Consider the following 12,321-nt stretch of genomic DNA (forward strand, 5'->3'; position numbering starts at 1 on the left):
CGAAAAAGAAGCGACCGAGCAGGACCTGGTTTTGAAAGGTGGTCTTTCTGGTGTTTCAGAGCAAGCACCAGAAGCACCAGGCCTTCGAGGCGGAGCTACACGCCAACGCCGACCGGATCCGCGGTGTCATCGACACGGGCAACTCCCTCATCGAGCGCGGGGCCTGTGCTGGCAGCGAGGACGCTGTCAAGGTATGGTGGGTGTGACGATGACTTTGAAACACAGTCCTAAGAGCGTAAACTGAGTTGTGCGCGTTACAGGTGGGGAACGTTGGGAGAATGGCCCCCTCTCCACCAGTCACTCGGCTTCAGGAGAGGGTGCTGCTCTCCGTGGCTTAGCATCTCCCATGGCTCCTTTCTCTTCCCCAGGCCCGTCTGGCGGCCTTAGCAGACCAGTGGCAGTTCCTGGTGCAGAAGTCAGCTGAAAAGAGCCAGAAACTGAAAGAGGCCAACAAGCAGCAGAACTTCAACACCGGAATCAAGGACTTTGACTTCTGGCTGTCCGAGGTAATGGCAGGTTGTCCTTCCCACCATTGGAGGATTTCTGGTCGTTTGGGATAACGGGCCAGTCAGTAAGCCCCAGACCGTGAAAGGGCAGGGCTCCCCTGGTGCCCCTTTTCACAGAAATCTTCATTATCAGATAAGAGGTGTGTGTTTTAGGGGATTTATTAGCAGAGAGAATGAAGGCGACAAGAAAAGCTTGTGTGTGTGGTGGGAACTGGGCTGTAGCTCACTCCTCTCTGTAGGGAAAGCAGATAGACAGTGATGATGGGGTCTGTGTGGCTGGCAGCCCTGAAGAGTCTGTGCCCAGATAGAAACCAAAGTAGCAGTTAGGTCAGGAGGCCAGAGTTGGTAGAAAATACGGGAAGTAAGGGAAGCGTAAAGAAACCAAAATTTTTAGAGACCACTAGTAACATCTGTCTCTCATCTGTATGTATTTCCGTGAACATTAGCGTAGCTGTATTTTTATATATAGTTGAGCTCACGATGTCCTTTCTCGTTAGTACGTGTTGGGCATGCTATTCTGTCACTGCAAAGTCTTCTTAAACGTTGGAATAACTGCATGAGTCCATCACAGCTGTGCCGTGGTTTTATCATTCCCACGCTGTTGGACACTCAGGTTTTCCTGGCTTTGTGGTGGGACATCTGCACTGAACGCCTTTGTACATTAATCTTTGTCCCTCCTGCCGGTTCTTCCCTCGGGGGAGGTTCCTCGAGGTGGGATTGCTGTTCACTTGGCCCCTGTGCCTCGGTGAAGGCTCCATGACCCTACAGCTGTAGTATTTCGAGTCCTAGGCTCTCGAATCTGCATTTGATTGACAGGGGGGGAGAAGGACTCAGGCCGCACGGGCCGGTACAAGCAGAGTCACTGTAACAGCAATAACCTGTGATTGACACGTTTGCAGCTGTCCAGAGACGTGGCCGAACAACCGGGCATCCTGGGTTTTCCGGAACACTCAACGCATCATATAGTGCTGGACACCACACGGTAGCCCCCGCTTTTGTGTTTCACCCCCAGGTGGAGGCCCTTCTGGCATCTGAGGATTACGGCAAAGACCTGGCCTCTGTGAACAACTTGCTGAAGAAGCACCAGCTGCTGGAGGCTGACATATCTGCCCATGAGGTGACTAGAGGGGGCGGTGGCAGCCTATCGGGGACACAGCTGTGCTGGAACTGGCACATTGGGGGAAGGAGTGTGATGTCTGGCAGCTGAAGCCTCGATCTCAAGCGTGTGGCCTCAGGGCCATTTTATGCCCAGCACTATGATTGAAGGTGCCCTGGGAAGTTTATATGGGTTTTGTCTGTCCATATTTGTTGTTATTAATCACGTTTTAAAAGTTACATAAAGGGGCGCCTGGGTGGCGCAGTCGGTTAAGCGTCCGACTTCAGCCAGGTCACGATCTCGCGGTCCGTGAGTTCGAGCCCCGCGTCAGGCTCTGGGCTGATGGCTCAGAGCCTGGAGCCTGTTTCCGATTCTGTGTCTCCCTCTCTCTCTGTCCCTCCCCCGTTCATGCTCTGTCTCTCTCTGTCCCAAAAATAAATAAACGTTGAAAAAAAAAATTTAAAAAAAAAAAAAAAGTTACATAAAAAAAAAAAAAAGTCTCAAGGGCTTTTTGTCATCCTCAAAATGACAAAATCAGAAATGGAGAACAGAGCAGCAGTCTCCAGGAGTTAGGCACAGGGGTGAGGTGCAGCAAACGAGGAAGGGACAGAGAAGTTCCTTTGTGCTCACGGAACAGTGTCTCTTGCTTTGGGTTACGTGAATCTGCACGTAGGGTCCAATTACGTGGAAGGTACTTGCACTCCCAGAGACACACGTGGACGCTTATGAAGTTGGTGAACTCTGACGAAGGCCCGTGGACGGCGCCAGGGTCACGTCCCAGCTCTGCTAGCATGCCGTGGTCGCTGCTACCGTGGGGAGAAGCTGGATGAGGGACACAGAAGTTGCACTGCTTTATCACTTCTCGGCCCTTTGGCTGAGATCAGGTGGAGAAGTTGTACTGCTTTTACATAAGCTTCTTGTGTGTCTGTAATTATTTCAAAATGAAAAAGAATAAAACTGAGAACGAGTTTATTTACCTAAAGTAATAATGAGCTCGTGAAAAATTAACACGAATAACATTCTTAAAAAAATTTTTTTTAATATTTACCTATTTTTGAGACAGAGAAAGGGCATGAACAGGGGAGGGTCAGAGAGAGAGACACACACCGAATCTGAAGCAGGCTCCAGGCTCCAAGCTGTCAACACAGAGCCCGACGTGGGGCTCGAACTCACGGACTGTGAGATCATGACCTGAGCTGAAGTCAGATGCTTAACCGACTGAGCCACCCAGGTGCCCCTAACACGAGTAACATGCTTTATGGATGATAATTATATTTTTCAAAACCAAAAAAACAGAAGAGGGGCACTGGCCTTATTTTTGCAAATCTCTTTAATGTCCGGCTTAATGGAGTACAGCTGGATTCTTGTAGCTGCTTCTGAATTCAGTTTATGGGAGTGTGTCAGATACGGGGCAAACACAGCGTCCCACAGGGAGTTAGGGAAGGGAACGGTGTTTTAACCCAGGTGATGACAGATACTGTAATACCAAACTCAGTACATGCTAGTTGTGTAAAGGTGAGTTGCAAAGTGGACTCTGAAACTCTATCGATCAGTGTTTCATACCATTTAATATTAAAATCCATGGGTCCATCTTGGACTTAGAAAGGTTTTGGTTTTTGGTTTTTGGTTTTTGGTTTTGTTGTTGTTTTTTACCCATGCGTGATGTTACAAAATCGTTTGGAAAACATTCTGAGTTATGCAGGACTTCTAAACGCTGGCACATTTTTTTATGTGATATCACATGTGCCGTCTGCTAACATCAAAGCCAGTCTCAACGGGAAAATCTTCACAGATCGAGCAGCTGTCGAGCTTGTGGAGGTGAACGTACAGCTACTGGAATCCTCATTTTCACATGAAAGTTCGGGTTTATCAGTCACAGCAAACTCCGTCTTCCCGAAAGTGACAGTGTTTGCTTTGTTCTCAACAAGTATTTGTCAGATACCGACGTCTGGATGATCGTGGTTTGCTGGTCATCGTTCTTTTGCATGAAAATGACAGCCTGTGAAATAGCAGCTAGTTGGGCTCACGACACGTGCTGCTTTGCAGGACGGTCCTCGAGCCGGAGTACGTGGCAGAAGTATTTGGTCACACAGGACGTTAAAAGTGGCCTGTACTCCAAGATGGATATTTAATGACACTAACAACTTCTGCTTTTACAAGGATGCCCCTCAGGGAAAGCGCGTGCCCAGGAAGGATGGGATTCCTGCTGGTACGGCCTTGAGCCGAGGCGTCTGCTCTGCCCCCCTGCCCCCCCCACCCCCACTGTTGTATCATGGTGCAAACGTCCACGCAGCGAAAGGGGCGCATAAATGTCTTTGTGTCATTAAAAAAGTAGTTTTGATCCCTTAGAGCCCCAGGGCCCCACGCGTTGCACTTTGGCATCGTCGGTACTGCACAACCTGTGAAGATGGTCACAGGAAACCCAGGTTTCTCACCCCTCCTGCTGTGTCCCCTGCCCCAGGATCGCCTGAAGGACCTGAACAGCCAAGCAGACAGCCTGATGACCAGCAGCGCCTTCGACACGTCCCAAGTGAAGGACAAGCGGGACACCATCAACGGTCGTTTCCAGAAGATCAAGAGCATGGCGGCCTCCCGGCGAGCGAAGCTGAATGAATCCCATCGCCTGCACCAGTTCTTCCGGGACATGGATGATGAGGAGTCCTGGATCAAGTACGTGTCCCTGGGGCTTCCCATTCTGAGTCCTCCGGGACGCCCGCTGAGCCTTGGGTGGCGGGCACTGGGAGCCACAGGCAGGGCGGGCGTCCGGAGCGCCTGGCCACAAAGTCTCACCCTCTCCGGGGAAGTGGGGCAGAACGTGCCGGGCCTCTCCTGGCACCCAGGTGTGCTGTGACAGGGTCATCGATGGCCTCTGGGTGGTGGCAGCACCTCAGAGCTGCGCTGGGATCCCTGGGGAACTTGGCCACTGCCCCTCCGGAGACGACAGCCTGATCGCCCAGCGGGATCAGTCCTTGAAGGAAGGATTTTGTTTGTCATTCCTACCCTGTCACAAAGTTGCTGTAGCTTTATGTAAACACACCGTTATTTAAGGACAAAATCCTGTCTCCTGTTCCTCGCTTCCTTAAAAAATTCCATCCGTATCTTTATGTATTTCTACGTGTGATGTGTGCACACTTGGTGAAGTAGGATTGACAGGGCGACACCGGGTAGGTGCTCCTAGATACATACGTGGACGCTCTTCGTTTGGGAAATAGAGGCTTTCGTCTCCCAGGACACAGGCAAGGATTTTTGTGGAGAGAGGGGTAAATGTAGGCAGAGGACATCGTAGCGTATGTAGGTTCACAGCTCGCGACCGACCTGTCCAGCTGAAGACAGGGAGGTGCAGAGTGCCTGTTTGTGTCCAGGGAGAAGAAGCTGCTGGTGAGCTCCGAGGACTACGGCCGGGACCTAACAGGCGTCCAGAACCTGAGGAAGAAGCACAAGCGGCTGGAGGCAGAACTGGCTGCACACGAGCCTGCGATTCAGGTGAGGGACCTCTTCCGGCCGAGACGGTGGCGGGAACGACATGGGCCCTGGGGACGTGCAGAGAAATCTTTTGCTCTCATTCATTTCACTGAGGCCTACGGTGTTTATGACCCCTCGTTCCAAACCTGGAAGAAAGTTGTGGATGTGATGCTGAGGTGTTTCCTGGATGCGTCTAGAAGCCGGTGATAGCAGTTGATCTAATCCTTCTCGCCCTTCAGGGTGTCCTGGACACTGGGAAGAAGCTGTCTGATGACAACACCATTGGGAAGGAGGAGATTCAGCAGCGTCTGGCCCAGTTCGTGGAGCACTGGAAGGAGCTGAAGCAGCTGGCGGCAGCCAGGTCAGCGGCCAGAGGAAGGCGCGCGTGTCCCGCATGTGGGTGCAGCGTGCAAGGCTGGGCTCAGAGCTTCTGGGCCCTCCTGCCACCGCCTGGACCTTTTTCTCGGGCGTGCAAGTACCACAGCTGGCTCATTCAGAGCCCCTTCCGACAGGCCCGTGCTCAGCTCGTCCCGTGATGTGGATCTGAACTCAGCACGTGGTTCCCAAATTTCACGTTTGAACAACACTATCTCTGCTGCATATTCCGCAGAGGGCTCGACGGAACCATCTATGTCCCGCACGTGTGAATATTTGTAAGCAGATGTTAGCTGTCGGAATTGAAGTTAGTGGCAATGGCTGATCGTTTTCCGTTTCCTGTAATTAGAGGCCAGCGGCTGGAGGAGTCCTTGGAGTATCAGCAGTTTGTAGCCAACGTGGAGGAGGAAGAAGCCTGGATCAATGAGAAAATGACCCTGGTAGCCAGTGAGGATTACGGAGACACTCTTGCTGCGATCCAGGTCAGAGAAGCTGGCGCCTGCTGGTTTGTTCAGTGGCTGTGTTCACGCCGGGAGAGCTCTCGGCCAGCAGTCACGGTCTCGCTGGTTGGTTTCAGTCCTGCCACCTCATGCGAGAGACCCTGCCCCTCTGGACAAATTTGCCCTGGCCGCCAGCCCTGGTGACCAGAGCCCCATGGTCGGAGGGGGCCCCGTTTCCACGGGTTATTGGTGCCCATTGGTCCCCTGGGGCCCTCAGCTTGGGGCGTACAGCAGCAGGAATCTATGGGCCTGTGGTTCCGGAGGCTGGAAGGCTGAAATCAAGGTGCATCAGAACCTCATTCTCTGAAACTTTTAGGGGAGGCCCATTCCTGCCTCTTCTAGCTTCTCCCTGGCATTCCTGGCTGGCTCGTGGCAGTAGAATTGCAATCTGCTTGTTTTGTGTGGCTCTTCCTTCTGTGTTTGTCTTCCCATGGCTTTCTCTCCGGCTGTGTCTGTGCCCAAATTTCCCTCTTAAATGACACAAATCCTGCTAGATTAGGTCCCGCCCAGTGACCTCATGTGAACTTGGTTATACCTGCATCTGCAGAGACCTCAGTTCCACGTTCATAGGTGCCAGGGATTAGGACGCCCTTGTTTTCAGGGGACCCACGAGCCCACACCCTGAGCACACGGGTGGCTGTGGCCATGTCACAGTCATACAGGCAGCAGTGGCTTGTTATCCGTTGTTGTACCACTTTCAAGTGGGGCCCCTCACACAGCCCCAAGGTGGGGGCTATGGGCCAAGGAACCACGACAGTGTCCCTGGCGGCTGGCACATCTCTGTTCCCTTCCTTTCGCCTCCCTCCAGCTGCCTTGCCCAGCTGCCATAGGCAGCATTCAAAGTGGCAGAGGTGAAAGCTTCGAGGCTTAGCCCCAGGCATCACATGACACCATCCACGCCACATGGTGGCAAGCAGGCCAGGGCCACGGGCTGGATAAACGCCTCCCCTCTTGCTGGGAGGAGCCACACGTTCTGGTCGGAAGTTCCCGGATCTGGGCCACCAGCCGTGGAGACAGAGTTTGCGTTCCCAAGAGTCTGGGTAGCCCCCGAGCCACGTTCTCAGAGGGGGCATCCTATTTGGGTGGTTTAGACGGAGGAAAGGGTTTGTCTGTCTTCTGCACAGTCCTGGCCCGTGCAGAGGCCCTGTCTCCGCCCCTTCACTTGTACCGAGGGAGGGAGACTTGGAAGGTCGTTTAGGAGCTGAACCCAGGGGAAACCTTAGCCTGAGAGTCCCCATTTGGTTGGGTGTGTCTTAAGCTTGTGTTGGGTTTAGTGCTTTCTGTGTGGTCTTGTAAGGGGAAGAGGGACGCTGTAGTGGTTGATTAGCAGGAGTTAACCCCTTCAGTAAGGCCTTCCCTGACGTCCCTTCTCAAGCTCAGCCGGCGCTGCCAGTTACTTGCTACATCATGGTTTTACCACCTTCATAATTACCTGTTAACATCGGTCCCTGTGTCCTCAGCCTCCAGCTAGACTGGGACGCATGTGAGGTCAGGTGGCTTACAGCTCTGTGCTCTGTGCCCCCTGCCCGGTACTGGCACATGCCAGGCCCTCAGCAGCTGGCCTTTCTGCTTCCACTCCAGGGCTTACTAAAGAAACACGAAGCTTTTGAGACAGACTTCACTGTGCACAAGGACCGTGTGAATGACGTCTGCAGTAACGGACAAGACCTCGTTAAGAAGGTGAGCCTGGCCTGCCTGTAAAATGTTCATTTTCCACACGAGGGATGCATGCCCGCACAAAGTCCCTCTGCTGGAATATTCCCCCAAGAAAGGTTTTTGCATAGAGACTGGTAGCGATTCCATTCCCGTATTCCATAAAGAAGAGAAGGGTTATATGATTGGTCGGGTGTTCTCCCCCTTTCCGAAGCCAGTTGGTAAAGTTACTCTACAGCACTTACATTCCCTGCCTTTGTTAAGCAGAGAAGCATCCCTGATGGTCTTTCTGCGACATTGGCATGCCCACGTAGCGGCTCTCTTAGTTTTTCTTGGGAGGTACAAGCTCTTTACAGAAGTACTAGAAAATGCAAGAAAAATAAAGCCACCAGAAGGATCGATCACCAGCGAGGTCTGCATGCCTCACCTCCCTGACTCCTCCACACGTACAGCCTCCCCTGGATAGGATAGGTCCAGTTCGGTCGATGTACGTCGCACTGCGAAGCCTGGCTGCGTCCAGGATGTTTTAGAAACAAATGTGTTAAAATCACGAGGTTTATTTCGGTCCGGCAGCCCTTGAGGGAGGGCAGACGGGAGGGGTCTTGGGCTTTCTCACCAGCAGTGAAGTCAGGTCACTTGCGTATTGGTGCTCCAGACTAGGCGCGGTGCTGCCATTGGTCGCGACTTAGTGACGCGATCACTTAGGTGCGGTGACAGATGTTCAGTACCACGAGACAAGTACGTTTTAACAGCTGTAGCTTCCTGTTGCAAACGCAACAAGTAGATAAGATTTCTCGTCACGGGATTTGCTCCAAGCCTGGGGTTGAGACTAGGGATCCGGTCCGTAGGAGGTAGCAGTATGTTCAAGTCCGTGCTCACTGCAGAGCTTTTCTCCCTTGCGCTTATGAGCCAATAAACTAACAGGAAAGCTGATTTCAGAAACATACCACGTATGAACAGAGATGAGACCTGCAGACGATCTCCACGCGCACGCAGCCCTGCTGCGTGTTCTCTGTTCTTGTGGCCTGGGCCGTGACTGCGAATATTCTGCAGCCTTCCAGCGGAGCCCGGTGCTTTGCTGTCAGCAACAGTCTTTGTTTCCTCCCTGAGTTTCTCTCTACGTTTTATGCTGACTTGTGTATGGTTTCAAATGCAGTTTATCCAAGACTGAATCTGAGTGTTTGGGGCCCAAGAATTGTCAGTGTCCACTTTTTCTGAATTGTTCGGTTTTTTTATTTGTTTTTTAATATTAATTTTTAAGAGAGAAAGAGAGAGAGAGTGTGTGCAGGCAGGGGAGGGGCAGAGAGAGAGGAAGACACAGAACCCAAAGCAGGCTCCAGGCTCCGAGCCGTCAGCACAGAGCCCGACGCGGGACTCGATCTCATGAACTGTGAGATCATGACCCGAGCTGGAGTCCGATGCTGAACCGACGGGGGCCCCCCGGGCGCCCCTCTGAACGTTGTTTTTGTTGCATGTGTGTAGTAGCTGTTTTTTTGGATGTGTAGTAAGTTGGAAGTATCTGTGCTTTTTCTCCATTTTTGCTATCAAGAATGCTAACGAGGGGTTCCCTCGTTAGGGGGTGGCTCAGTCGGTTGAGCATTCAACCCTTGGTCTCAGCTTAGGTCTTGATCTCAAGGTCACGAGTTCAGGCTTTGCACTGGGTGTGAAGCCTTACTTAAAAAAACAAAAAACAAAAAACTAACAAATACATCATTGTGACGTTTCGGCACGTTCCTCAGTTTTTTCAGAACTCCTTCCTGTGAGTGGAATTGCCAGCATTCCCCTTTCAAGGCTTTTACTCCGTGTTGCCTGTGGAGAAGCCTTCTCTGCCGTACCTCCCCCGGAGGAGGGCAGCGGGGCGCACGGCCCGCCTCACCGGCCTGGAGGGCCTTCGCGGGCAGGGAGGGTACGGGTGTGGTGGCTGCGGCCGGGGATGAGGCCGACCAGGCTGTGCCTTCTCTCCGTGGCCTAGAACAATCACCATGAGGAGAACATCTCTTCAAAGATGAAGGGCTTGAACGGGAAGGTGTCAGACTTGGAGAAAGCCGCTGCCCAGAGGAAGGCAAAGCTTGATGAGAACTCGGCCTTCCTTCAGTTCAACTGGAAGGCTGACGTGGTGGAGTCCTGGATCGGTGAGTGAGCGCTGGCCCGTCCAGCCTGGCCCCAAGTTTCTCGTCCTCCCCGGCCAGGAGGATTGTTGCAGGGCCGTAGCTCATCTGTTTCCTCAGCAGTTGGTTTTCTTCTCCAGAGAAGAAACGGATCTATTGCAGGGGTGTCTGAGAAGACACCGTGTCCTGAGGCTGAGGGTGGGGGCCGTGGGTCAGCACAAGGGTTAACAACGCAAAAACCCTTAGCCCAGGAGGGAGTGACAGGCGTCACAGCACAAACAGAATGGCACGGCAGCGGACACACAGCTGTGCTGTCTCCTAGCTGCCCGGGCCCAGGGTGCAGTCCGGCTCCTGGGCGAGAGGGGACCAGACTCTGGGACCCGTGTGACCCTGGTGGTTGCTGTCACTTAAGCGACAATTGAACCACAACTCAGGATGAGCTGGAAGGACCTCGTCTCGGCCCGGCTAGAGAACAGGCCTGGCTACAGGGAGGTGGGAACCGGCTGACGTTTGGTCGGAGACCGCTGTTAGCGTTATTGGGATTTAAACATCCACAGGGTGACAGCGTGCCTCAGTTTTCTTAATTCATCTCACTGAACCAAGAAGGCTGGCCTATTTCTCGTTTTTGGTTTCTCAGGCGAGAAGGAGAACAGCCTGAAGACGGACGATTATGGTCGCGACCTGTCTTCCGTGCAGACCCTCCTTACCAAACAGGTCAGTCTTGGCCCCTTTGTTGCCCGACCGAAATGTGTGCAGATAGCGCATCCTTGCAGGCGGCTGGTGCTCTGCAGCTCTCGCTGAGAAACCCCCTGGGGCTCAGCAGTGAGCAGGGTGGGGTTCTGGTCCTCGGGGAGCTTCCAGCCCAGGCATCCGTGCTCCGGCCCGACGGCAGGGTGTGCTGTGGACTTAACACCCCAGCGGTGTCTGACTCGGGTGCCAGAAAGCCAGGGCTGATGGGGAAGGTCTTCCCAGAGGGGAGCGGCTCAGCTGGGTCACCAAGGGTAAACTGCAGGCAGTCAGGTGGGGAGGCAGGCGCTCGTTCCGGGCGGAGGTGGTGGGGCGAGCGGGGCACGTAGAGGGAGCCCCACACCTCAATCTGCCTGTGGGGCAGGAGGCTGTCAGGAGAAGGTGGGGACTCTGGGCCGACAGTCTGGCTTGGGCGGCTGGCCAGACGTGCTCTGGTGCCGTCGCACTGAGGCCCCCAGAAAGGGCAGGTTCCAGCGTCCCTGCCAACCCTACAGATTGGCTTACCGTTAGCTCCTCGTTCCAGGAAACCTTTGATGCCGGCCTACAGGCCTTCCAGCAGGAGGGCATCGCCAACATCACTGCCCTCAAAGATCAGCTGCTGGCCGCCAAGCACATTCAGTCAAAGGCCATCGAGGCCCGGCACGCCTCCCTCATGAAGAGATGGAGCCAGCTTCTGGCCAACTCGGCCACCCGGAAGAAGAAGCTGCTGGAGGCGCAGGGTCACTTCCGCAAGGTAAGCGGCGGGGCCCCTGCGGAGCCCAGCCGGCCCGGCGCGCAGGGCAAGCCCGCCGGCCGCACAGACGTTCTGCATGCGGCCTGGGGTCGGCTTGAACCTAGCAGAAGGGGACCTTTGCCTCCGCGGCTGCTGCTCATTCATGTGCAGTGAGGGGAGGAAGTCGGAGGCCTTTGGAGAAGCGGGGGCACCGGCTCCACCCGGACGGCCCAGAAGCACACCTGCCTCTCCCAGCCTCCGGCCCCAGCGTGGCACATGCAGCCTCGAGGCCGTGCTGAGCTGGGCTGCTCTGCTCCCAGGTGGAAGACCTCTTCCTGACCTTCGCCAAAAAGGCGTCTGCCTTCAACAGCTGGTTTGAAAACGCCGAGGAGGATCTGACCGACCCCGTGCGCTGCAACTCCCTGGAGGAGATCAGAGCCTTGCGGGAGGCCCACGACGCCTTCCGCTCATCCCTCAGCTCTGCGCAGGCAGACTTCAGCCAGCTGGCCGAGCTGGACCGCCAGATCAAGAGCTTCCGCGTGGCCTCCAACCCCTACACGTGGTTCACCATGGAGGCCCTGGAGGAGACGTGGAGGAACCTGCAGAAGATCATCAAGGTGCCGCTGCCGCCCCGCCCAGAGCCGTCAGCCCGAACTCGGGGGCTTGGGGGGCTGGCGGGTCGGTCTCACTTCCAGAAGCCGGAGCAGGTGCTGGCCAGCAGCCCATGCGAGGCCGACCATCAGTGCCTTCCCCTCACCTCTTGCTGGAGTTCGTGGGGGCGGCGCGGGGGGGGGGTTCCGAGGAGCCAGGGAACTGAGGGTTCTGAGCTCCCTAGATGTCCGCCAGCTTCCCTCTTTGGGTTGAGGTCAACATCCAGTCCTCCCTGCCTCCCAGCGCAACGGTCTCTGGTCATACTCCGCTTCAGAAAACTGAAATTCTGAGGCCTCTGGTCCGTCTCGAGGGCACCCCACCCCTCCCCGGAGCTAGTCCCAGAAGGAGGGCACTGGTGACACGGCGTCCCCTCCGCTTGGGCCTAGGAGCGGGAGCTGGAGCTGCAGAAGGAGCAGCGCCGGCAGGAGGAGAACGACAAGCTGCGGCAGGAGTTCGCCCAGCACGCCAACGCATTCCACCAGTGGATCCAGGAGACCAGGTGCCGTCGCCC

General features: G+C 54.7%; 1 protein-coding gene across 12 annotated transcripts in view; it reads left to right on the forward strand.

The window, feature by feature from the left end:
• SPTAN1 (spectrin alpha, non-erythrocytic 1) overlaps positions 1 to 12,321 on the forward strand; it is a 62,295-nt gene that overhangs the window by 44,963 nt on the left and 5,011 nt on the right. For all 12 annotated transcript variants that reach the window (XM_045467574.1, XM_045467582.1, XM_045467572.1 and 9 more), the window contains 13 exons: positions 60 to 191; positions 369 to 506; positions 1,519 to 1,623; positions 4,064 to 4,272; positions 4,965 to 5,085; positions 5,304 to 5,425; positions 5,789 to 5,921; positions 7,521 to 7,619; positions 9,565 to 9,724; positions 10,338 to 10,414; positions 10,971 to 11,180; positions 11,480 to 11,776; positions 12,197 to 12,309. In XM_045467574.1, coding sequence (XP_045323530.1) covers positions 60 to 191; positions 369 to 506; positions 1,519 to 1,623; positions 4,064 to 4,272; positions 4,965 to 5,085; positions 5,304 to 5,425; positions 5,789 to 5,921; positions 7,521 to 7,619; positions 9,565 to 9,724; positions 10,338 to 10,414; positions 10,971 to 11,180; positions 11,480 to 11,776; positions 12,197 to 12,309 — 1,916 coding nt within the window. The remainder of the gene's footprint in view (positions 1 to 59; positions 192 to 368; positions 507 to 1,518; positions 1,624 to 4,063; positions 4,273 to 4,964; positions 5,086 to 5,303; positions 5,426 to 5,788; positions 5,922 to 7,520; positions 7,620 to 9,564; positions 9,725 to 10,337; positions 10,415 to 10,970; positions 11,181 to 11,479; positions 11,777 to 12,196; positions 12,310 to 12,321) is intronic.

Source organism: Leopardus geoffroyi, chromosome D4, assembly GCF_018350155.1.
Source record: "Leopardus geoffroyi isolate Oge1 chromosome D4, O.geoffroyi_Oge1_pat1.0, whole genome shotgun sequence".
Lineage (NCBI taxonomy): Eukaryota > Metazoa > Chordata > Mammalia > Carnivora > Felidae > Leopardus > Leopardus geoffroyi.